This window comes from Plectropomus leopardus, chromosome 12 (assembly GCF_026936395.1).
Source record: "Plectropomus leopardus strain MGB_pleo_1.0 chromosome 12, ASM2693639v1, whole genome shotgun sequence".
Taxonomy (NCBI): domain Eukaryota; kingdom Metazoa; phylum Chordata; class Actinopteri; order Perciformes; family Serranidae; genus Plectropomus; species Plectropomus leopardus.
The window spans coordinates 22152756-22178249 of record NC_142187.1 but is presented as its reverse complement, the minus strand read 5'-3'; the positions used below and the strand labels follow the sequence as shown (position 1 = coordinate 22178249).

Below are 25494 nucleotides of genomic sequence, written 5' to 3'. Positions count from 1 at the left end.
TCTTAAAAATGGCTGAAAACAACCTAGAATATCATAGAGATGCGCCATAGCATACAAAGTGGGAATAAAGGCCAAAAAGGTCAAAACTTCATAATTTAGGATGTCAAAAAAATGGCCAAGAAGGCAATAGTATAGTATGTCGAAAAAGTCAAATTATGACCGCTCTTAAAAATAGCTGAAAACGACCTAGAATATCTTTTAGAGATGCGCCAAAGCATACAAAGTGGGAATAAAGGCCAAAAAAGGTCAAAAACTTCATAATTTAGGATGTCAAAAAAAAATGGCCAAGAAGGCAATAGTATAGTATGTCGAAAAAGTCAAATTTTGACCGCTCTTAAAAATGGCTCAAAACAACCTAGAATAGCCCATAGAGACGCGCCATAGCATACAAAGTGGGATTAAAGGCCAAAAAAGGTCAAAAACTTCATAATTTAGGATGTCAAAAAAAAATGGCCAAGAAGGCAATAGTATAGTATGTCGAAAAAAGTCAAATTTTGACCGCTCTTAAAAATAGCTGAAAACGACCTAGAATATCTTTTAGAGATGCGCCATAGCATACAAAGTGGGAATAAAGGCCAAAAAAGGTCAAAAACTTCATAATTTAGGATGTCAAAAAAATGGCCAAGAAGGCAATAGTATAGTATGTCGAAAAAGTCAAATTTTGACCGCTCTTAAAAATGGCTGAAAACGACCTAGAATATCTTTTAGAGATGCGCCATAGCATACAAAGTGGGAATAAAGGCCAAAAAAGGTCAAAAACTTCATAATTTAGGATGTCAAAAAAATGGCCAAGAAGGCAATAGTATAGTATGTCGAAAAAGTCAAATTTTGACCGCTCTTAAAAATAGCTAAAAACAACCAAGAATATATTTTAGAGATGCGCCATAGCAAACAAAGTGGGAATAAAGGCCAAAAAAGGTCAAAAACTTCATAATTTAGGATGTCAAAAAAAATGGCCAAGAAGGCAATAGTATAGTATGTCGAAAAAAGTCAAATTTTGACCGCTCTTAAAAATAGCTGAAAACGACCTAGAATATCTTTTAGAGATGCGCCATAGCATACAAAGTGGGAATAAAGGCCAAAAAAGGTCAAAAACTTCATAATTTAGGATGTCAAAAAAAATGGCCAAGAAGGCAATAGTATAGTATGTCGAAAAAAAGTCAAATTTTGACCGCTCTTAAAATGGCTGAAAACAACCTAGAATAGCCCATAGAGACGCCATAGCATACAAAGTGGGAATAAAGGCCAAAAAGGTCAAAAACTTCATAATTTAGGATGTCAAAAAATGGCCAAGAAGGCAATAGTATAGTATGTCGAAAAAAGTCAAATTTTGACCGCTCTTAAAAATAGCTGAAAACGACCTAGAATATCTTTTAGAGATGCGCCATAGCATACAAAGTGGGAATAAAGGCCAAAAAAGGTCAAAAACTTCATAATTTAGGATGTCAAAAAAAATGGCCAAGAAGGCAATAGTATAGTATGTCGAAAAAAGTCAAATTTTGACCGCTCTTAAAAATAGCTGAAAACGACCTAGAATATCTTTTAGAGATGCGCCATAGCATACAAAGTGGGAATAAAGGCCAAAAAGGTCAAAACTTCATAATGTAGGAGGTAAAAAAAATGGCCAACAAGGCAATAGTATAGTATGTCGAAAAAAGTCAAATTTTGACCGCTCTTAAAAATAGCTGAAAACGACCTAGAATATCTTTTAGAGATGCGCCATAGCATACAAAGTGGGAATAAAGGCCAAAAAAGGTCAAAAACCTCATAATTTAGGATGTCAAAAAAATGGCCAAGAAGGCAATAGTATAGTATGTCGAAAAAAGTCAAATTTTGACCGCTCTTAAAAATAGCTGAAAACGACCTAGAATATCTTTTAGAGATGCGCCATAGCATACAAAGTGGGAATAAAGGCCAAAAAGGTCAAAACCTCATAATTTATCATGTCAAAAAAATGGCCAAGAAGGCAATAGTATAGTATGTCGAAAAAAGTCAAATTTTGACCGCTCTTAAAAATGGCTGAAAACGACCTAGAATCGCTTATAGAGAAACGCCATAGCATACAAAGTGGGAATTAAGGCCAAAAAAGGTCAAAAACTTCATAATTTAGGATGTCAAAACAAATGGCCAAGAAGGCAATAGTATAGTATGTCGAAAAAAGTCAAATTTTGACCGCTCTTAAAAATAGCTGAAAACGACCTAGAATATCTTTTAGAGATGCGCCATAGCATACAAAGTGGGAATAAAGGCCAAAAAAGGTCAAAAACTTCATAATTTAGGATGTCAAAAAAATGGCCAAGAAGGCAATAGTATAGTATGTCGAAAAAAGTCAAATTTTGACCGCTCTTAAAAATAGCTGAAAAGCGACCTAGAATATCTTTTAGAGATCGCCAAAGCAAACAAAGTGAGAATAAAGGCAAAAAAAGGTCAAAAACTTCATAATTTAGGATGTCAAAAAAATGGCCAAGAAGGCAATAGTATAGTATGTCGAAAAAAGTCAAATTTTGACCGCTCTTAAAAATAGCTGAAAACGACCTAGAATATCTTTTAGAGATGTGCCATAGCATACAATTGGGAATAAAGGCCAAAAAGGTCAAAAACTTCATAATTTAGGATGTCAAAAAAATGGCCAAGAAGGCAATAGTATAGTATGTCGAAAAAGTCAAATTTTGACCGCTCTTAAAAATGGCTGAAAACGACCTAGAATAGCCCGTAGAGACGCGCCATAGCATACAAAGTGGGAATAAAGGCCAAAAAAGGTCAAAAACTTCATAATTTAGGATGTCAAAAAAAAATGGCCAAGAAGGCAATAGTATAGTATGTCGAAAAAAGTCAAATTTTGACCGCTCTTAAAAATGGCTCAAAACAACCTAGAATAGCCCGTAGAGACGCGCCATAGCATACAAAGTGGGAATAAAGGCCAAAAAAGGTCAAAAACTTCATAATTTAGGATGTCAAAACAAATGGCCAAGAAGGCAATAGTATAGTATGTCGAAAAAGTCAAATTTTGACCGCTCTTAAAAATAGCTGAAAACGACCTAGAATATCTTTTAGAGATGCGCCATAGCATACAAAGTGGGAATAAAGGCCAAAAAAGGTCAAAAACTTCATAATTTAGGATGTCAAAAAAAAATGGCCAAGAAGGCAATAGTATAGTATGTCGAAAAAAGTCAAATTTTGACCGCTCTTAAAAATGGCTCAAAACAACCTAGAATAGCCCATAGAGACGCGCCATAGCATACAAAGTGGGAATAAAGGCCAAAAAAGGTCAAAAACTTCATAATTTAGGATGTCAAAACAAATGGCCAAGAAGGCAATAGTATAGTATGTCGAAAAAAGTCAAATTTTGACCGCTCTTAAAAATAGCTGAAAACGACCTAGAATATCTTTTAGAGATGCGCCATAGCATACAAAGTGGGAATAAAGGCCAAAAAAGGTCAAAAACTTCATAATTTAGGATGTCAAAAAAAATGGCCAAGAAGGCAATAGTATAGTATGTCGAAAAAAGTCAAATTTTGACCGCTCTTAAAAATAGCTGAAAACGACCTAGAATATCTTTTAGAGATGCGCCATAGCATACAAAGTGGGAATAAAGGCCAAAAAAGGTCAAAAACTTCATAATTTAGGATGTCAAAAAAAAATGGCCAAGAAGGCAATAGTAAAGTATGTCGAAAAAAGTCAAATTTTGACCGCTCTTAAAAATGGCTCAAAACAACCTAGAATAGCCCGTAGAGAGACGCCGCCATAGCATACAAAGTGGGATTAAAGGCCAAAAAAGGTCAAAAACTTCATAATTTAGGATGTCAAAAAAAAAAATGGCCAAGAAGGCAATAGTATAGTATGTCGAAAAAAGTCAAATTTTGCCCGCTCTTAAAAATGGCTGAAAACGACCTAGAATATCTTTTAGAGACGCGCCATAGCATACAAAGTGGGAATAAAGGCCAAAAAAGGTCAAAAACTTCATAATTTAGGATGTCAAAAAAAATGGCCAAGAAGGCAATAGTATAGTATGTCGAAAAAAGTCAAATTTTGACCGCTCTTAAAAATGGCTGAAAACGACCTAGAATAGCCCGTAGAGACGCGCCATAGCATACAAAGTGGGAATAAAGGCCAAAAAAGGTCAAAAACTTCATAATTTAGGATGTCAAAACAAATGGCCAAGAAGGCAATAGTATAGTATGTCGAAAAAAGTCAAATTTTGACCGCTCTTAAAAATAGCTGAAAACGACCTAGAATCGCCTGAAGAGATGCGCCATAGCATACAAAGTGAGAATAAAGGCCAAAAAGGTCAAAAACTTCATAATTTAGGATGTCAAAAAAATGGCCAAGAAGGCAATAGTATAGTATGTCGAAAAAAGTCAAATTTTGACCGCTCTTAAAAATAGCTGAAAACGACCTAGAATATCTTTTAGAGATGCGCCATAGCATACAAAGTGGGAATAAAGGCCAAAAAAGGTCAAAAACTTCATAATTTAGGATGTCAAAAAAAATGGCCAAGAAGGCAATAGTATAGTATGTCGAAAAAAGTCAAATTTTGACCGCTCTTAAAAATGGCTCAAAACGACCTAGAATAGCCCGTAGAGACGCGCCATAGCATACAAAGTGGGAATAAAGGCCAAAAAAGGTCAAAAACTTCATAATTTAGGATGTCAAAAAAAATGGCCAAGAAGGCAATAGTATAGTATGTCGAAAAAAGTCAAATTTTGACCGCTCTTAAAAATAGCTGAAAACGACCTAGAATATCTTTTAGAGATGCGCCATAGCATACAAAGTGGGAATAAAGGCCAAAAAAGGTCAAAAACTTCATAATTTAGGATGTCAAAAAAAAATGGCCAAGAAGGCAATAGTATAGTATGTCGAAAAAAGTCAAATTTTGACCGCTCTTAAAAATAGCTGAAAACGACCTAGAATATCTTTTAGAGATGCGCCATAGCATACACATTGGGAATAAAGGCCAAAAAAGGTCAAAAACTTCATAATTTAGGATGTCAAAAAAAATGGCCAAGAAGGCAATAGTATAGTATGTCGAAAAAAGTCAAATTTTGACCGCTCTTAAAAATGGCTCAAAACAACCTAGAATAGCCCGTAGAGACGCGCCATAGCATACAAAGTGGGAATAAAGGCCAAAAAAGGTCAAAAACTTCATAATTTAGGATGTCAAAAAAAAATGGCCAAGAAGGCAATAGTATAGTATGTCGAAAAAAGTCAAATTTTGACCGCTCTTAAAAATGGCTCAAAACAACCTAGAATAGCCCGTAGAGACGCGCCATAGCATACAAGTGGGGATAAAAGGCAAAAAAGGTCAAAAACTTCATAATTTAGGATGTCAAAAAAATGGCCAAGAAGGCAATAGTATAGTATGTCGAAAAAGTCAAATTTTGACCGCTCTTAAAATAGCTGAAAACGACCTAGAATATCTTTTAGAGATGCGCCATAGCATACAAAGTGGGAATAAAGGCCAAAAAAGGTCAAAAACTTCATAATTTAGGATGTCAAAAAAAATGGCCAAGAAGGCAATAGTATAGTATGTCGAAAAAAGTCAAATTTTGACCGCTCTTAAAAATGGCTCAAAACAACCTAGAATAGCCCATAGAGACGCGCCATAGCATACAAAGTGGGATTAAAGGCCAAAAAAGGTCAAAAACTTCATAATTTAGGATGTCAAAAAAAATGGCCAAGAAGGCAATAGTATAGTATGTCGAAAAAAGTCAAATTTTGACCGCTCTTAAAAATGGCTCAAAACAACCTAGAATATCTTTAGAGACGCGCCATAGCATACAAAGTGGGATTAAAGGCCAAAAAAGGTCAAAAACTTCATAATTTAGGATGTCAAAACAAATGGCCAAGAAGGCAATAGTATAGTATGTCGAAAAAAGTCAAATTTTGACCGCTCTTAAAAATAGCTGAAAACGACCTAGAATATCTTTTAGAGATGCGCCATAGCATACAAAGTGGGAATAAAGGCCAAAAAAGGTCAAAAACTTCATAATTTAGGATGTCAAAAAAAATGGCCAAGAAGGCAATAGTATAGTATGTCGAAAAAAGTCAAATTTTGACCGCTCTTAAAAATGGCTCAAAACAACCTAGAATAGCCCATAGAGACGCGCCATAGCATACAAAGTGGGATTAAAGGCCAAAAAAGGTCAAAAACTTCATAATTTAGGATGTCAAAAAAATGGCCAAGAAGGCAATAGTATAGTATGTCGAAAAAGTCAAATTTTGACCGCTCTTAAAAATAGCTGAAAACGACCTAGAATATCTTTTAGAGATGCGCCATAGCATACAAAGTGGGAATAAAGGCCAAAAAAGGTCAAAAACTTCATAATTTAGGATGTCAAAAAAAATGGCCAAGAAGGCAATAGTATAGTATGTCGAAAAAAGTCAAATTTTGCCCGCTCTTAAAAATGGCTGAAAACGACCTAGAATAGCCCGTAGAGACGCGCCATAGCATACAAAGTGGGAATAAAGGCCAAAAAAGGTCAAAAACTTCATAATTTAGGATGTCAAAACAAATGGCCAAGAAGGCAATAGTATAGTATGTCGAAAAAAGTCAAATTTTGACCGCTCTTAAAAATAGCTGAAAACGACCTAGAATATCTTTTAGAGATGCGCCATAGCATACAAAGTGGGAATAAAGGCCAAAAAAGGTCAAAAACTTCATAATTTAGCATGTCAAAAAAATGGCCAAGAAGGCAATAGTATAGTATGTCGAAAAAAGTCAAATTTTGACCGCTCTTAAAAATGGCTGAAAACGACCTAGAATATCTTAGAGATGCGCCATAGCATACAAAGTGGGAATAAAGGCCAAAAAGGTCAAAAACTTCATAATTTAGGATGTCAAAAAAATGGCCAAGAAGGCAATAGTATAGTATGTCGAAAAAAGTCAAATTTTGACCGCTCTTAAAAATAGCTGAAAACGACCTAGAATATCTTTTAGAGATGCGCCATAGCATACAAAGTGGGAATAAAGGCCAAAAAAGGTCAAAAACTTCATAATTTAGGATGTCAAAAAAAATGGCCAAGAAGGCAATAGTATAGTATGTCGAAAAAAGTCAAATTTTGACCGCTCTTAAAAATGGCTCAAAACAACCTAGAATAGCCCATAGAGACGCGCCATAGCATACAAAGTGGGATTAAAGGCCAAAAAAGGTCAAAAACTTCATAATTTAGGATGTCAAAAAAAATGGCCAAGAAGGCAATAGTATAGTATGTCGAAAAAAGTCAAATTTTGACCGCTCTTAAAAATAGCTGAAAACAACCTAGAATAGCCCAGAGAGACGCCGCCATAGCATAAAAAGTGGGATTAAAGGCCAAAAAGGTCAAAAACTTCATAATTTAGGATGTCAAAAAAAATGGCCAAGAAGGCAATAGTATAGTATGTCGAAAAAAGTCAAATTTTGACCGCTCTAAAAATAGCTGAAAACGACCTAGAATAGCTTTTAGAGATGCGCCATACTATACAAAGTGGGAATAAAGGCCAAAAAGGTCAAAAACTTCATAATTTAGGATGTCAAAAAATGGCCAAGAAGGCAATAGTATAGTATGTCGAAAAAAGTCAAATTTTGACCGCTCTAAAAAATGGCTCAAAACGATCTAGAATATCTTTTAGAGACGCGCCATAGCATACAAAGTGGGAATAAAGGCCAAAAAAGGTCAAAAACTTCATAATTTAGGATGTCAAAAAAAATGGCCAAGAAGGCAATAGTATAGTATGTCGAAAAAAGTCAAATTTTGACCGCTCTTAAAAATAGCTGAAAACGACCTAGAATAGTTTGGAGAAACGCGCCATAGCACACAAAGTGGAAATAAAGGCCAAAAAGGTCAAAACTTCATAATTTAGGATGTCAAAAAAATGGCCAAGAAGGCAATAGTATAGTATGTCGAAAAAGTCAAATTTTGACCGCTCTTAAAAATGGCTCAAAACAACCTAGAATAGCCCATAGAGACGCCGCCATAGCATACAAAGTGGGAATAAAGGCCAAAAAGGTCAAAAACTTCATAATTTAGGATGTCAAAAAAATGGCCAAGAAGGCAATAGTATAGTATGTCGAAAAAGTCAAATTTTGACCGCTCTTAAAAATAGCTGAAAACGACCTAGAATATCTTTTAGAGATGCGCCATAGCATACAAAGTGGGAATAAAGGCCAAAAAAGGTCAAAAACATCATAATTTAGGATGTCAAAAAAATGGCCAAGAAGGCAATAGTATAGTATGTCGAAAAAAGTCAAATTTTGACCGCTCTTAAAAATGGCTCAAAACAACCTAGAATAGCCCATAGAGACGCGCCATAGCATACAAAGTGGGATTAAAGGCCAAAAAAGGTCAAAAACTTCATAATTTAGGATGTCAAAAAAAAATGGCCAAGAAGGCAATAGTATAGTATGTCGAAAAAGTCAAATTTTGACCGCTCTTAAAAATAGCTGAAAACGACCTAGAATATCTTTTAGAGAGATGCGCCATAGCATACAAAGTGGGAATAAAGGCCAAAAAGGTCAAAAACTTCATAATTTAGGATGTCAAAAAATGGCCAAGAAGGCAATAGTATAGTATGTCGAAAAAAGTCAAATTTTGACCGCTCTTAAAATGGCTGAAGCGACCTAGAATAGCCTGAGAGACGCCGCCATAGCATACAAAGTGGGAATAAAGGCCAAAAGGTCAAAAACTTCATAATTTAGGATGTCAAAAAAATGGCCAAGAAGGCAATAGTATAGTATGTCGAAAAAAGTCAAATTTTGACCGCTCTTAAAAATAGCTGAAAACGACCTAGAATATCTTTTAGAGATGCGCCATAGCATACAAAGTGGGAATAAAGGCCAAAAAAGGTCAAAAACCTCATAATTTAGGATGTCAAAACAAATGGCCAAGAAGGCAATAGTATAGTATGTCGAAAAAGTCAAATTTTGACCGCTCTTAAAAATAGCTGAAAACGACCTAGAATATCTTTTAGAGATGCGCCATAGCATACAAAGTGGGAATAAAGGCCAAAAAAGGTCAAAAACTTCATAATTTAGGATGTCAAAAAATGGCCAAGAAGGCAATAGTATAGTATGTCGAAAAAGTCAAATTTTGACCGCTCTTAAAAATGGCTCAAAACAACCTAGAATAGCCCATAGAGACGCGCCATAGCATACAAAGTGGGAATAAAGGCCAAAAAAGGTCAAAAACTTCATAATTTAGGATGTCAAAAAAAAATGGCCAAGAAGGCAATAGTATAGTATGTCGAAAAAAGTCAAATTTTGACCGCTCTTAAAAATAGCTGAAAACGACCTAGAATATCTTTTAGAGATGCGCCATAGCATACAAAGTGGGAATAAAGGCCAAAAAAGGTCAAAAACTTCATAATTTAGGATGTCAAAAAAAAATGGCCAAGAAGGCAATAGTATAGTATGTCGAAAAAAGTCAAATTTTGACCGCTCTTAAAAATGGCTGAAAACGACCTAGAATATCTTTTAGAGATGCCATAGCATACAAAGTGGGAATAAAGGCCAAAAAGGTCAAAACTTCATAATTTAGGATGTCAAAAAAAAAATGGCCAAGAAGGCAATAGTATAGTATGTCGAAAAAAGTCAAATTTTGACCGCTCTTAAAAATAGCTGAAAACGACCTAGAATATCTTTTAGAGATGCGCCATAGCATACAAAGTGGGAATAAAGGCCAAAAAAGGTCAAAAACTTCATAATTTAGGATGTCAAAAAAATGGCCAAGAAGGCAATAGTATAGTATGTCGAAAAAAGTCAAATTTTGACCGCTCTTAAAAATGGCTCAAAACAACCTAGAATAGCCCGTAGAGACGCGCCATAGCATACAAAGTGGGATTAAAGGCCAAAAAAGGTCAAAAACTTCATAATTTAGGATGTCAAAAAAAATGGCCAAGAAGGCAATAGTATAGTATGTCGAAAAAAGTCAAATTTTGACCGCTCTTAAAAATAGCTGAAAACGACCTAGAATATCTTTTAGAGATGCGCCATAGCATACAAAGTGGGAATAAAGGCCAAAAAAGGTCAAAACTTCATAATTTAGGATGTCAAAAAAAATGGCCAAGAAGGCAATAGTATAGTATGTCGAAAAAAGTCAAATTTTGACCGCTCTTAAAAATGGCTCAAAACAACCTAGAATAGCCCGTAGAGACGCGCCATAGCATACAAAGTGGGAATAAAGGCCAAAAAAGGTCAAAAACTTCATAATTTAGGATGTCAAAAAAAATGGCCAAGAAGGCAATAGTATAGTATGTCGAAAAAAGTCAAATTTTGACCGCTCTTAAAAATAGCTGAAAACGACCTAGAATATCTTTTAGAGATGCGCCATAGCATACAAAGTGGGAATAAAGGCCAAAAAAGGTCAAAAACTTCATAATTTAGGATGTCAAAAAAAATGGCCAAGAAGGCAATAGTATAGTATGTCGAAAAAAGTCAAATTTTGACCGCTCTTAAAAATGGCTCAAAACGACCTAGAATAGCCCGTAGAGACGCGCCATAGCATACAAAGTGGGAATAAAGGCCAAAAAAGGTCAAAAACTTCATAATTTAGGATGTCAAAAAAAATGGCCAAGAAGGCAATAGTATAGTATGTCGAAAAAAGTCAAATTTTGACCGCTCTTAAAAATGGCTCAAAACAACCTAGAATATCTTTTAGAGATGCGCCATAGCATACAAAGTGGGAATAAAGGCCAAAAAAGGTCAAAAACTTCATAATTTAGGATGTCAAAACAAATGGCCAAGAAGGCAATAGTATAGTATGTCGAAAAAAGTCAAATTTTGACCGCTCTTAAAAATAGCTGAAAACGACCTAGAATAGCCTGAAGAGATACGCCATAGCATACAAAGTGAGAATAAAGGCCAAAAAACAACAAAAACTTCATAATTTAGGATGTCAAAAAAAATGGCCAAGAAGGCAATAGTATAGTATGTCGAAAAAAGTCAAATTTTGACCGCTCTTAAAAATAGCTGAAAACGACCTAGAATATCTTTTAGAGATGCGCCATAGCATACAAAGTGGGAATAAAGGCCAAAAAAGGTCAAAAACTTCATAATTTAGGATGTCAAAACAAATGGCCAAGAAGGCAATAGTATAGTATGTCGAAAAAAGTCAAATTTTGACCGCTCTTAAAAATGGCTGAAAACGACCTAGAATATCTTTTAGAGATGCGCCATAGCATACAAAGTGGGAATAAAGGCCAAAAAAGGTCAAAAACTTCATAATTTAGGATGTCAAAAAAAATGGCCAAGAAGGCAATAGTATAGTATGTCGAAAAAGTCAAATTTTGACCGCTCTTAAAAATGGCTGAAAACGACCTAGAATAGCCCGTAGAGACGCGCCATAGCATACAAAGTGGGATTAAAGGCCAAAAAAGGTCAAAAACTTCATAATTTAGGATGTCAAAAAAAAATGGCCAAGAAGGCAATAGTATAGTATGTCGAAAAAAGTCAAATTTTGACCGCTCTTAAAAATGGCTGAAAACGACCTAGAATAGCCCGTAGAGACGCGCCATAGCATACAAAGTGGGAATAAAGGCCAAAAAGGTCAAAACTTCATAATTTAGGATGTCAAAAAATGGCCAAGAAGGCAATAGTATAGTATGTCGAAAAAAGTCAAATTTTGACCGCTCTTAAAAATGGCTGAAAATGACCTAGAATACCTTTTAGAGACGCGCCATAGCATACAAAGTGGGAATAAAGGCCAAAAAAGGTCAAAAACTTCATAATTTAGGATGTCAAAAAAAATGGCCAAGAAGGCAATAGTATAGTATGTCGAAAAAAGTCAAATTTTGACCGCTCTTAAAAATGGCTGAAAACGACCTAGAATAGCCTGAAGAGATACGCCATAGCATACAAAGTGAGAATAAAGGCCAAAAAACACCAAAAACCTCATAATTTAGCATGTCAAAAAAATGACCAAGAAGGCAATAGTATAGTATGTCGAAAAAAGTCAAATTTTGACCGCTCTTAAAAATGGCTGAAAACGGCCTAGAATAGCCTGAAGAGATACGCCATAGCATACAAAGTGAGAATAAAGGCCAAAAAACAACAAAAACTTCATAATTTAGGATGTCAAAAAAAAATGGCCAAGAAGGCAATAGTATAGTATGTCGAAAAAAGTCAAATTTTGACCGCTCTTAAAAATGGCTCAAAACAACCTAGAATAGCCCGTAGAGACACGCCATAGCATACAAAGTGGGATTAAAGGCCAAAAAAGGTCAAAAACTTCATAATTTAGGATGTCAAAAAAAATGGCCAAGAAGGCAATAGTATAGTATGTCGAAAAAAGTCAAATTTTGACCGCTCTTAAAAATGGCTGAAAACGGCCTAGAATAGCCTGAAGAGATACGCCATAGCATACAAAGTGAGAATAAAGGCCAAAAAACACCAAAAACCTCATAATTTAGCATGTCAAAAAAATGACCAAGAAGGCAATAGTATAGTATGTCGAAAAAAGTCAAATTTTGACCGCTCTTAAAAATGGCTGAAAACGGCCTAGAATAGCCTGAAGAGATACGCCATAGCATACAAAGTGAGAATAAAGGCCAAAAAACAACAAAAACCTCATAATTTAGGATTTCAAAAAAAATGGCCAAGAAGGCAATAGTATAGTATGTCGAAAAAAGTCAAATTTTGACCGCTCTTAAAAATGGCTCAAAACAACCTAGAATAGCCCGTAGAGACACGCCATAGCATACAAAGTGGGATTAAAGGCCAAAAAAGGTCAAAAACTTCATAATTTAGGATGTCAAAAAAATGTCAAAAAAGGCTGTAGTATGGTATGTTGAAAAATGTGAAATTTTGACATGTCTTCAAAATGAGATAAAACAGCTTGTAGAGATCTGTAAAAGTACACAAAGTGGAAATGAAAACTAAAAACGTCATTGTTACAACCCACAGAGGTCAAGTCTAGAGAGAAAAGGAAGCAACACAGCACTGTGGTGTTAAACAGGCAGGAAACCGTTTATTGTTCAGTACAAGTATGAATGACTGACCTGGCCCAGCATCAAAGGGGCAACACACACATAGAAACAAACAAAGGGAGAGGGCGGCAGGTGGCGGCAAATCAATAAAACAAACAAAAGCCCTTAAGACTACCAATCCCACCCCACAGCTTACTACAACTTTGCTTGTTGCCCAAAACACAAAAAGCACAACCACCCCTATGGCCTAGTGTGCTAGACATATAATTACCTGGGTGTGGTGCGACAACAATATGGGTTAAGCATGAAATACAGTGAAAACTATTCTAGAGCCCAGCTCCCTCGTACAGGACTTAACATGAAGTACAGAGTTAACAATCAGGAGTTTACATCGATCACGCCAGCAGCAACACCAAGGTGAACTGCTCATGGGTAAGAACAGCCGCCCCCTGGCAAAGACACAGCAGACTTAAATAGACAACATAAAACACATGATTGGAGGAAGCTCTTATCGAAACGGAGGAAGGCAGGACCACTGGCACCACCCGATTGGTTGGTAGGAAGGCGTGCAGCAGGAGGAGGAGAAACGAGCCACAGGCAAAGAAACACCCCAGGGTACAGAAGGAAGGAATTCCCGATGACATGGAGTACATCCGATGACGTCATCAGTCACGCTGCCTGAATAATGAGACTGCCACAACCCCCAGACAACAAGCAAAAAAAAAACACCAGCACCCGTAACGGTCAAGATTTAGCATGTCAAAAAAATGGTCAAAAAGGCAATACTATAGTATGTCGAAAAAAGTCAAATTTTGACCCCCCTAAAAATAGCTGAAAAGGACCTAGAATAGCTTGTAGAGACGCACCATACCGCACAAAGTGGAAATAAAGGTCAAAACAGGCCAAGAAACCTCAAAATTTAGCATGTCAAAAAAATGGCCAAAATGGCAATAGGATAGTATGTCGAAAAAAGTCAAATTTTGACTGCTCTTAAAAATGGCTGAAAACGACCTAGAATTGCTTGGAGAAATGCGCCATAGCATACAAAGTGTAAATAAAGGCCAAAACAGGCAACAAAAACTCAAAATTTAGCATGTCAAAAAAATGGCCAAAAAGGCAATAGTATAGTATGTCGAAAAAAGTCAAATTTTGACCCCTCTGAAAAATGGCTGAAAACGACCTAGAATATCTTTTAGAGATGCGCCATAGCGTACAAAGTGGGAATAAAGGCCAAAAAAGGTCAAGAAACTTCATAATTTAGCATGTCAAAAAAAAATGGCCAAAATGGCAATAGGATAGTATGTCGAAAAAAGTCAAATTTTGACTGCTCTTAAAAATGGCTGAAAACGACCTAGAATAGCTTGGAGAAACGCGCCATAGCATACAAAGTGTAAATAAAGGCCAAAACAGGCAACAAAAACTCAAAATTTAGCATGTCAAAAAAATGGCCAAAAAGGCAATAGTATAGTATGTCGAAAAAAGTCAAATTTTGACTGCTCTTAAATATAGCTGAAAACGACCTACAATATCTTTTAGAGATGCGCCGTAGCATACAGTGTGGGAATAAAGGCCAAAGAAGGTCAAAAACTTCATAATTTAGGATGTCAAAAAAAATGGCCAAGAAGGCAATAGTATAGTATGTCGAAAAAAGTCAGATTTTGACCACGCTTAAAAATGGCTGACGACGACCTAGAATAGCCCGTAGAGACACGCCATAGCATACAAAGTGGGAATAAAGGCCAAAAAAGGTCAAAAACTTCATAATTTAGGATGTCAAAAAAATGGCCAAGAAGGCAATAGTATAGTATGTCGAAAAAAAGTCAAATTTTGACCGCTCTTAAAAATGGCTGAAAACTATCTAGAATATCTTTTAGAGATGCGCCATAGCATACAAAGGTGGAATAAAGTCCAAAAAACACCAAAAACCTCATAATTTATCATGTCAAAAAAATGGCCAAGAAGGCAATAGTATAGTATGTCGAAAAAAGTCAAATTTTGACCGCTCTTAAAAATAGCTGAAAACGACCTAGAATATCTTTTAGAGATGTGCCATCGCATACAAAGTGGGAATAAAGGCCAAAAAAGGTCAAAAACTTCATAATTTAGGATGTCAAAAAAAATGGCCAAGAAGGCAATAGTATAGTATGTCGAAAAAAGTCAAATTTTGACCGCTCTTAAAAATGGCTGAAAACGACCTAGAATAGCCCGTAGAGACGCGCCATAGCATACAAAGTGGGAATAAAGGCCAAAAAAGGTCAAAAACTTCATAATTTAGGATGTCAAAAAAAAATGGCCAAGAAGGCAATAGTATAGTATGTCGAAAAAGTCAAATTTTGACCGCTCTTAAAAATAGCTGAAAACGACCTAGAATATCTTTTAGAGATGCGCCATAGCATACAAAGTGAGAATAAAGGCCAAAAAACAACAAAAACCTCATAATTTAGGATGTCAAAAAAATGGCCAAGAAGGCAATAGTATAGTATGTCGAAAAAAGTCAAATTTTGACCGCTCTTAAAAATGGCTCAAAACGATCTAGAATATCTTTTAGAGACGCGCCATAGCATACAAAGTGGGGATAAAGGCCAAAAAACACCAAAACCCTCATAATTTAGGAATTCAAAAAAATGACCAAGAAGGCAATAGTATAGTATGTCGAAAAAAGGTTAAATTTTGACCGCTCTTAAAAATAGCTGAAAACGACCTAGAATATCTTTTAGAGACGCGCCATAGCATACAAAGTGGGGATAAAGGCCAAAAAACACCAAAAACCTCATAATTTAGGATGTCAAAAAAATGGCCAAGAAGGCAATAGTATAGTATGTCAAAAAAAGTCAAATTTTGACCGCTCTTAAAAATAGCTGAAAACAACCTAGAATATCTTTTAGAGATGCGCCATAGCATACAGTGTGGGAATAAAGGCCAAAAAAGGTCAAAAACGTCATAATTTAGGATGTCAAAAAAAATGGCCAAGAAGGCAATAGTATAGTATGTCGAAAAAAGTCAAATTTTGACCACTCTTAAAAATGGCTGAAAACGACCTAGAATAGCCTGAGAGACGCCATAGCATACAAAGTGGGATTAAAGGCCAAAAAAGGTCAAAAACTTCATAATTTAGGATGTCAAAAAAAATGGCCAAGAAGGCAATAGTATAGTATGTCGAAAAAAGTCAAATTTTGACCGCTCTTAAAAATGGTTCAAAACAACCTAGAATAGCCCGTAGAGACACGCCATAGCATACAAAGTGGGATTAAAGGCCAAAGAAGGTCAAAAACGTCATAATTTAGGATGTCAAAAAAATGGCCAAGAAGGCAATAGTATAGTATGTCGAAAAAAGTCAAATTTTGACCACTCTTAAAAATGGCTGAAAACGACCTAGAATAGCCCGTAGAGACGCGCCATAGCATACAAAGTGGGATTAAAGGCCAAAAAAGGTCAAAAACTTCATAATTTAGGATGTCAAAAAAAAATGGCCAAGAAGGCAATAGTATAGTATGTCGAAAAAAGTCAAATTTTGACCACTCTTAAAAATGGCTGAAAACGGCCTAGAATAGCCCGTAGAGACGCGCCATAGCATACAAAGTGGGATTAAAGGCCAAAAAAGGTCAAAAACTTCATAATTTAGGATGTCAAAAAAAAATGGCCAAGAAGGCAATAGTATAGTATGTCGAAAAAAGTCAAATTTTGACCGCTCTTAAAAATGGCTGAAAACGACCTAGAATATCTTTTAGAGATGCGCCATAGCATACAAAGTGGGAATAAAGGCCAAAAAAGGTCAAAAACTTCATAATTTAGGATGTCAAAAAAAAAATGGCCAAGAAGGCAATAGTATAGTATGTCGAAAAAAGTCAAATTTTGACCGCTCTAAAAAATGGCTCAAAACGATCAAGAATATCTTTTAGAGACGCGCCATAGCATACAAAGTGGGGATAAAGGCCAAAAAACACCAAAACCCTCATAATTTAGGAATTCAAAAAAATGACCAAGAAGGCAATAGTATAGTATGTCGAAAAAAGGTTAAATTTTGACTGCTCTTAAAAATAGCTGAAAACGACCTAGAATATCTTTTAGAGACGCGCCATAGCATACAAAGTGGGGATAAAGGCCAAAAAACACCAAAAACCTCATAATTTAGGATGTCAAAAAAAATGGCCAAGAAGGCAATAGTATAGTATGTCGAAAAAAGTCAAATTTTGACCACTCTTAAAAATGGCTGAAAACGGCCTAGAATATCTTTTAGAGATGCGCCATAGCATACAAAGTGGGATTAAAGGCCAAAAAAGGTCAAAAACTTCATAATTTAGGATGTCAAAAAAATGGCCAAGAAGGCAATAGTATAGTATGTTGAAAAAAGTCAAATTTTGACCGCTCTTAAAAATGGCTGAAAACGACCTAGAATATCTTTTAGAGATGCGCCATAGCATACAGTGTGGGAATAAAGGCCAAAAAGGTCAAAAACATCATAATTTAGGATGTCAAAAAAAATAGCCAAGAAGGCAATAGTATAGTATGTCGAAAAAAGTGAAATTTTGACCGCTCTTAAAAATGGCTGAAAACGACCTAGAATAGCCTGAAGAGATACGCCATAGCATACAAAGTGGGAATAAAGGCCAAAAAAGGCCAAAAACCTCATAATTTAGCATGTCAAAAAAATGGCCAAAAAGGCAATAGTATAGTATGTCGAAAAAAGTCACATTTTGACCGCTCCTAAAAACGGCTGAAAACGACCTAGAATAGTTTGGAGAAACGCGCCATAGCATACAAAGTGGAAATAAAGGTCAAAACAGTACAAGAAACCTCAAAATTTAGCATTTCAAAAAAATGGCCAAACAGGCAATAGTATAGTATGTCGAAAAAAGTCAAATTTTGACCGTTCCTAAAAATACCTGAAAATGACCTAGAATATCTTTTAGAGACGCGTCATAGTACACAAAGTGGAAATAAATGTAAAACAGACAAAAAAAACCCTCATAATTCAGCATGTCAAAAAATGGCCTAAAAGGCAATAGTATAGTATGTCGAAAAAAGTCAAATTTTGACCGTTCCTAAAAATAACTGAAAATGACCTAGAATAGCTTGTAGAGACGCGCCATAGCATACAAAGTGGGAATAAAGGCCAAAACCGGCAACAAAAACTCATAATTTAGCATGTCAAAAAAATGGCCAAAAAGGCAATAGTATAGTATGTTCCATCCATCCATTTTCTTCCGCTTATCCGGGGTCAGGTCGCGGGGGCAGCAGCCTAAGCAGGGAAACCCAGACTTCCCTCTCCCCGGCCACTTCATCCAGCTCTTCCTGGGGGACCCCGAGGCGTTCCCAGGCCAGCTATGAGACGTAGTCTCTCCAGCGTGTCCTGGGTCTTCCCCGGGGCCTCACCAGGGAGGCGTCCTCGAGGCATCCTAATTAGATGCCCGAGCCACCTCATCTGGCTCTTCTCAATGCGGAGGAGCAGCGGCTCTACTCCGAGCTCCTCCTGGATGACCGAGCTTCTCACCCTATCTCTAAGGGAGAGCCCAGCCACCCTACGGAGGAAACTCATTTCGGCCGCTTGTACCCGCGATCTTGTTCTTTCGGTCACTACCCAAAGCTCATGACCATAGGTGAGGGTAGGAACGAAGATCGACTGGTAAATCGAGAGCTTTGCCTTTCGGCTCAGCTCCCTCTTCACCAAGACAGACTGGTGCAGAGTCCGCATTACTGCAGACGCTGCACCGATCTGCCTGTCGATCTCCCGTTCCATCCTTCCCTCACTCGTGAACAAGACCCCGAGGTACTTAAACTCCTCCACTTGGGGCAGGACTTCATCCCCGATCCGGAGGGGGCACGCCACCCTTTTCCGGCTGAGAACCATGGTCTCAGATTTGGAGGTGCTGATTCTCATTCCAGCCGCTTCACACTCGGCTGCGAACCGATCCAGTGAGAGCTGAAGGTCGCGGCCCGATGAAGCCAACAGGACCACATCATCTGCAAAGAGCAGAGACCTAATCCTGAGGTCACCAAACCGGACCCCCTCAACACCCTGGCTGCGCCTAGAAATTCTGTCCATAAAAGTCATGAACAGAATCGGCAACAAAGGGCAGCCCTGGCGGAGTCCAACCCTCACCGGAAATGAGTTCGACTTACTGCCGGCAATGCGGACCAAGCTCCGGCACCGGTCATACAGGGAACGGACAGCCCGTATCAGGGAGTCCGAAACCCCATATTCCCGGAGAACCCCCCACAGGACTCCCAGAGGGACACGGTTGAATGCCTTCTCCAAGTCCACAAAGCACATGTGGACTGGTTGGGCAAACTCCCAAGCACCCTCAAGGATCCTGCCAAGGGTCCAGAGCTGGTCCACAGTTCCACGACCGAGGCGAAAACCGCATTGCTCCTCCTGAATCCGGGGTTCGACTATCCGGCGGACCCTCCTCTCTAGTACCCCCGAATAGACCTTACCAGGGAGGCTGAGGAGTGTGATCCCCCTGTAGTTGGAACACACCCTCTGGTCCTCCTTCTTGAAAAGAGGGACCACCACCCCAGTCTGCCAGTCCAAGGGCACTGCCCCCGATGTCCACGCAATGTTGCAGAGTCGTGTCAGCCACGACAGCCCCACAACATCCAGGGCCTTGAGGAACTCCGGGCGGACCTCGTCCACCCCCGGGGCCCTGCCACCTCGGAGCTTTTGACCACCTCGGTAACCTCAGCCCCAGAGATAGAGGACCCCACCCCCGGGTCCCCAGGCCCTGCTTCCCCAACGGAAGGCGTGTCGGTGGGATTGAGGAGGTCTTCGAAGTATTCCTTCCACCGATCCACAACGTCCCGAGTCGAGGTCAGCAGCGCCCCGTCGCCACCATACACAGTGTTGACGGAGTACTGTTTCCCCCTCCTGAAACGCCGGATGGTGGTCCAGAACCTCTTCGAAGCCGTCCGGAAGTCGTTTTCCATGGCCTCACCAAACTCCTCCCATGCCCGGGTTTTCGCCTCGGCGACCGCCGCCGCTGCCGCACTCCGTCGGTACCTGTCTGCTGCCTCCGGAGTCCCACAGGCCAAGAAGGCCCGATAGGACTCCTTCTTCAGCTTGACGGCACCCCTTACCGCCGGTGTCCACCAGCGGGTTCGGGTATTGCCGCCCCGTCAGGCACCAACCACCTTACGGCCACAGCACTGGTCGGCCACCTCAGCAATGGAGGCACGGAACACGGCCCACTCGGACTCAATGTCCCCAGCCTCCCCCGGGACATGGTCGAAGCTCTTCCGGAGGTGGGAGTTGAAGCTCCTTCTGACGGGAGACTCTGCCAGACGTTTCCAGCAGACCCTCACAATGCGTTTGGGTCTGCCAGGTCTGACCGGCGTCCTCCCCCACCATCGGAGCCAACTCACCACCAGGTGGTGATCGGTTGACAGCTCCGCCCCTCTCTTCACCCGAGTGTCCAAGACATACGGCCGCAAGTCCAACGATACGACTACAAAGTCGATCATTGAACTGCAGCCTAGGGTGTCCTGATGCCAAGTGCGCATATGGACACCCTTATGCTTGAACATGGTGTTCGTTATGGACAATCTGTGGCGAACACAGAAGTCCAATAACAAAACACCACTCGGGTTCAGATCGAGGGGGCCATTCCTCCCGATCACGCCCCTCCAGATCTCACTGTCATTGCCAACGTGAGCGTTGAAGTCCCCCAACAGAACGAGGGAGTCCCCAGAAGGAGCACTCTCCAGCACCCCCTCTAAGGACTCCAAAAAGGGTGGATACTCTGAACTGCTGTTTGGACCATAGGCACAAACAACAGTCAGGATCCGTCCCCCAACCCGAAGGCGGAGGGAGGCTACCCTCTCATTCACCGGCGTAAACTCCAACGTACAGGCACCGAGCCGGGGGGCAATAAGTATTGCCACCCCTGCCCGGCGCCTCTCACCAGTGGCAACTCCAGAGTGGAAGAGAGTCCATCCCCTCTCAAGAAGACTGGTTCCGGAGCCCAAGCCATGCGTCGAGGTGAGGCCAACTATATCTAGTCAGAACTTCTCAACCTTGCGCACCAGCTCAGGCTCCTTCCCCACCAGAGAGGTGACATTCCACGTCCCCAGAGCTAGCTTCTGCAGCCGAGGATCGGACCGCCAAGGTCCCCGCCTTCGGCTGCCGCCCAGCTCACATTGCACCCGACCCCTACGGCCCCTCCTACGGGTGGTGAGCCCACGGGAAGGAGGTCCCATGTCACCTCTTCGGGCTGTGCCCGGCCGGGCCCCATGGGTAAAGGCCCGGCCACCAGGCGCTCGCCATCGAGCCCCACCCCCAGGCCTGGCTCTGGGGGGGCCCCGGTGACCCGCGTCCGGGCGAGGGGAACTCCGAACCATTGATTGACATCATCATAGGGGTCTTGTGAGCTACACTTTGTCTGGTCCCTCCCCTAGGACCTGTTTGCCATGGGTGACCCTACCAGGGGCATGAAGCCCCCGACAACTGAGCTCCTAGGATCACTGGGACACGCAAACCCCTCCACCACGATAAGGTGGTGGATAGTATGTTGAAAAAAGTCAAATTTTGACCGCTCCTAAAATGGCTGAAAACGACCTAGAATATTTTTTAGAGACGCGTCATAGCATACAAAGTGGAAATAAAGCTCAAAAAAGGCCCAAAACCTCATAATTTAGCATGTCAAAAAATGGCATAAAAGGCAATAGTATAGTATGTCGAAAAAAGTCAAATTTTGACCGCTCCGACAAATGGCTGAAAACGACCTAGAATAGCTTGGAGAAACACGCAATAGCATACAAAGTGGGAATGTGGGAATGGGGAATGGGAGAGGGGGCGAAATGCTGCAAAGGGTCGAGGCCAGAATCTAACTGTATGCGGGACGCTGCTCTATCCACTTAGCCACCAAGCTCACCATTTTATTATGGCTTTTTTAAATTCCACTATACTATGATAATTGTATTAATTTTATTTGACCGAGAATTCTATGATGTTTTTATGTCATATTCTTAATGTATAATTCTGTAATAATACTGCCATTACTTTCACAACAATTCTTTTCTAAGCTATTGCTATAGACATACCGTGATGTATTACGTAATTTTTTGTTAACGTCATACTGTGATTTGTTATGACATTTTTTTCCAACATACTATATGATGAAAATGATGGTTTTTATTATTTTTTTTCACTTACATACTATACTATGACTACATTACATTTTTAACAACATACTATGGCAATATTATATTTTTTACAATACTGTGTTTTTAAAAATATTTTACCAAAATACTATACTATGATCTTTTAAATATTTTCAATGATATACTATAATGAATTTTTTTTTCAAATTTTAATTTGGATATTGTAGTATGCTACAATATTTTTTTAAGGGTTAGGTATAGAATACCATACAATAATCTGATAATATTTGTTATGACATTTTTGTGGCATATTATACTATGATAGTATTTTAATGACATAATTGTAACATACTATAATATGGCATTTTAATAGTATATTTATATTTATATAGTATATATATATATATATATTATATATATATATATATATATATATTTAAAAATTGAAATTATTATGAAATTATTATAATATTTTTATAGCAAAAAACACTAAAGACTTTTTTAAAAATTATATTTATAGGTAATACTATTCTATGATACTGTTACACAATGCTCTGACTTTTTTTATAATGGCATACTAACATTGTTTTATAAAATTTTGTGGTACGAGATGTTTTAAAATTGATTTTCTAAATATGTGAACCTTTACTTTTAGTTGTTTAGCTGGCACATTTTGGAGTTTTGGATCAGTGGTCAGTTTTCTCACATATTATAAACTCAGTGGTTTATCAGTAAACAACAAAAAAATGAATATCAGTCGTTAATGAAAATAATGTTAGATGCAGCTCTATATAAATCCTCTCCTGTATCTACAGATCTACCCTGACGAGGGACACTTTCTGCACAGTGACGGAACGCAGCAGCACCTGAGCCAATCCCTAGTCAACTTCTTCGAGGTTTGCTTTCGGGAGCCGGAGGTTATGACGGACAACCAACAGGAAGAGGACGAAGACGACAGTTAAACCTCTGAGCAGCCCCCAGCCAGCTACTACAGCACAATATGCAACAATATTTCTAACCTATTCTACCCACACCACCTGCTGTCCAATCAGATTTTAGCTCTACTCTGAAGTACAGCACTTGCATGTGCAAAAGGGGCCTCGGCTTACAACCCCTCTCCTCACCTCCTGCTGGCTGATGGTCAGAAAGACAGAAATAAATCTCAGACTTGAGCAGTCACACCTCTCTCTGCTACTGGAATAAATGGACTAGTACTCCCTCTGGTGGACAAATAGAGGATCAACATAACGTCCATTGAGCAATGCGTCTCCATTCCAAACCAGGCACATAAATCGAGCGCTTTGCAGCACAAAATATCCCCCAATGAGAAGATCAGTTCATTACGTTGACATTTAACATTTGAAAGGCTGCCAGTTTCTGATAACCTTGCCAACCAACTTACTGATTATTGTGTTCATGAGTATGATTACTGCTACTTGTTTCTCAGACTTTCTCCGTTCAGTGTCGTGTCTATGAGTGGATGTCTGGCTGCATCGGTCTGTAGTTGCTTTACAAAACGAGGGCACAATGTTTTACTTGTGTTGTACTCTAAAAAACAAAGTGTCTATACAGAAATGGTATGAAATCATATTTTCCCTCGTCATATTTCTGAATTGAACTCTTGTTCTTTTGGTCACTGTGCCTTACTGTGGGTGAAATGTTCGTGTCGGGAGCCCACGTGACACTGAAGACGAGTAAATATGGATAGGTCTTGTTAGAACTGTGGACTCAAAACCAGATGATTTAATTTTCCTGAAATAACAGCCAATTATTTGAGAGTGAATTTTAAATCAGAAGGTATGGCACACTTTTATCTTAAACATGGGAAGAACTGAATACAAAATAATTGTATGTCTGCTTGAAAGATGGTATGATACTACAAAACAGTGTAAAGAGTATTTAGTTTGCAAATACAGTTCTTGATATTTACCTTCCAAACTAGCATACTTGTGAGTTAACCATGCTGAATTTTCATTATTTTGTGAATTACTTTGACAAGTGTTTAATGGCTTGACTCTCTCCCCATGTCACTTCTGTTAGTATTGTCAGTGGTTTCTAGTCAGCTGATGTACAAAGTGTATAAATCTTATATTGTTTAAGTCTTTATGTTGTATGTGCAACTTGTATATAAAGCATTTTGAAATGTATCTTTGGTTGGCTTTGTCACTTTACATTATTTTAGCCCTGTGCTGCAACATTTGATGCATTCTACTTACGCCAGTGTGCCCTCTTTGTGCAGTGGTAAGTATTGTAGTACCGCTGAGGGCCGAGCATCTCCTTTGGAAACAACAAAAAAAAAAGTATTAATTAAAATAAAATTTTAATGACACAAAACTTGGTTACTTGATAACCTAAGTTACTTAGCAAATTAAGACATCTGCACACAAACCTTACAAAATTATCCAAGTGCAGATGAAACAATTAGTCTACTGATAAAATGAATTGCCAAGTATTTTGCTTACATTTTTTATTGCAAAAAAGTTTGTGGTTCCAGCTTTTCAAGTATGCACACTTGCTGCTGTTTGTTTTGATTATTTTAATAAGTTAAATTGAACAAAATTTTTCTGCACTGAGCACTTTTTTCTTTGCATCGTAAATCTATTGTCCTATTACAATTTGTTATTTTCTTTCTTTTTTTTTAAAGATTATTTTTTAGTTATTTTAGCCTTTAATAAATGGGTAAGACCAATAGTGTGAAAGGGGGAGAGAGAGAGAGAGAGTGGGGACAACATGCAGCAAAGTGCCTTGAGCGGGAGTTGAACCTGGGGCTGCTGCAGCAAGGACACTGCCTTTATCTGTGGAGCGCCTGCTTTATCCACTCAGCCACCGATGCTCCATAACCTGTTAGTTTCTTAAGTACCATTTCAATGTAGAACTGTTACCCGTAACAGTATTTCTACAATTTTACTCAAGTAAAGGAATTAAGTACTTCATCCACCACTGAATGTTATTGCATTACATCTAAAAAAAAAAAAGTAAAAGACAGTGGTAAAGAAAACTATGATGATAATGTTATCAGATAAACTATTAACTCAAATGACACATTTAGGCAACAAATTAAAGTGCATTAACATGCCAATGTTACACACACATGCACAAATTCCTTTTTTCTAGAGGGCACTGTGCAGCCTTTACACACAACTGATCACTAATTACACAACCTAACAGGACAAAACTCACACTATTCAAATGACAGTCAATAAATAAAAAGTCTTCGGATGCAACAATCAATATTAGACTACAACGTTTTAAAAAAAAAAAAACCAAAACTGCCACTTCCACTAGAATTAACTGCAGAATAAAAACCACCAAGTCGGACAGCTCGGACAGGTATAAACAATTTAAACGCCACAGCGACTGCAGCCACAAACAAATATGTCAAAAACAAAGACAGCTGCATGTAGAGCACACACATGCACACAATGCTGCGTTGCCAAGCAACCCTGACGTTCCCCTCAGTACGTCTCAGTGTGTTGTTGTACTCACCTGTCTGATCAGAT

At 38.7% G+C, this 25494-nt stretch overlaps 1 protein-coding gene across 7 annotated transcripts in view; it reads left to right on the top strand.

Moving 5' to 3' along the window:
• Positions 1 to 24141, top strand: part of dpp6b (dipeptidyl-peptidase 6b) — a 146275-nt gene extending 122134 nt beyond the window's left edge. For all 7 annotated transcript variants that reach the window (XM_088085525.1, XM_088085524.1, XM_088085521.1 and 4 more), the window contains one exon: positions 22810 to 24141. In XM_088085525.1, coding sequence (XP_087941651.1) covers positions 22810 to 22956 — 147 coding nt within the window. In that variant the 3' untranslated portion in view covers positions 22957 to 24141. The remainder of the gene's footprint in view (positions 1 to 22809) is intronic.
• Positions 24142 to 25494: the final 1353 nt, after the last annotated feature.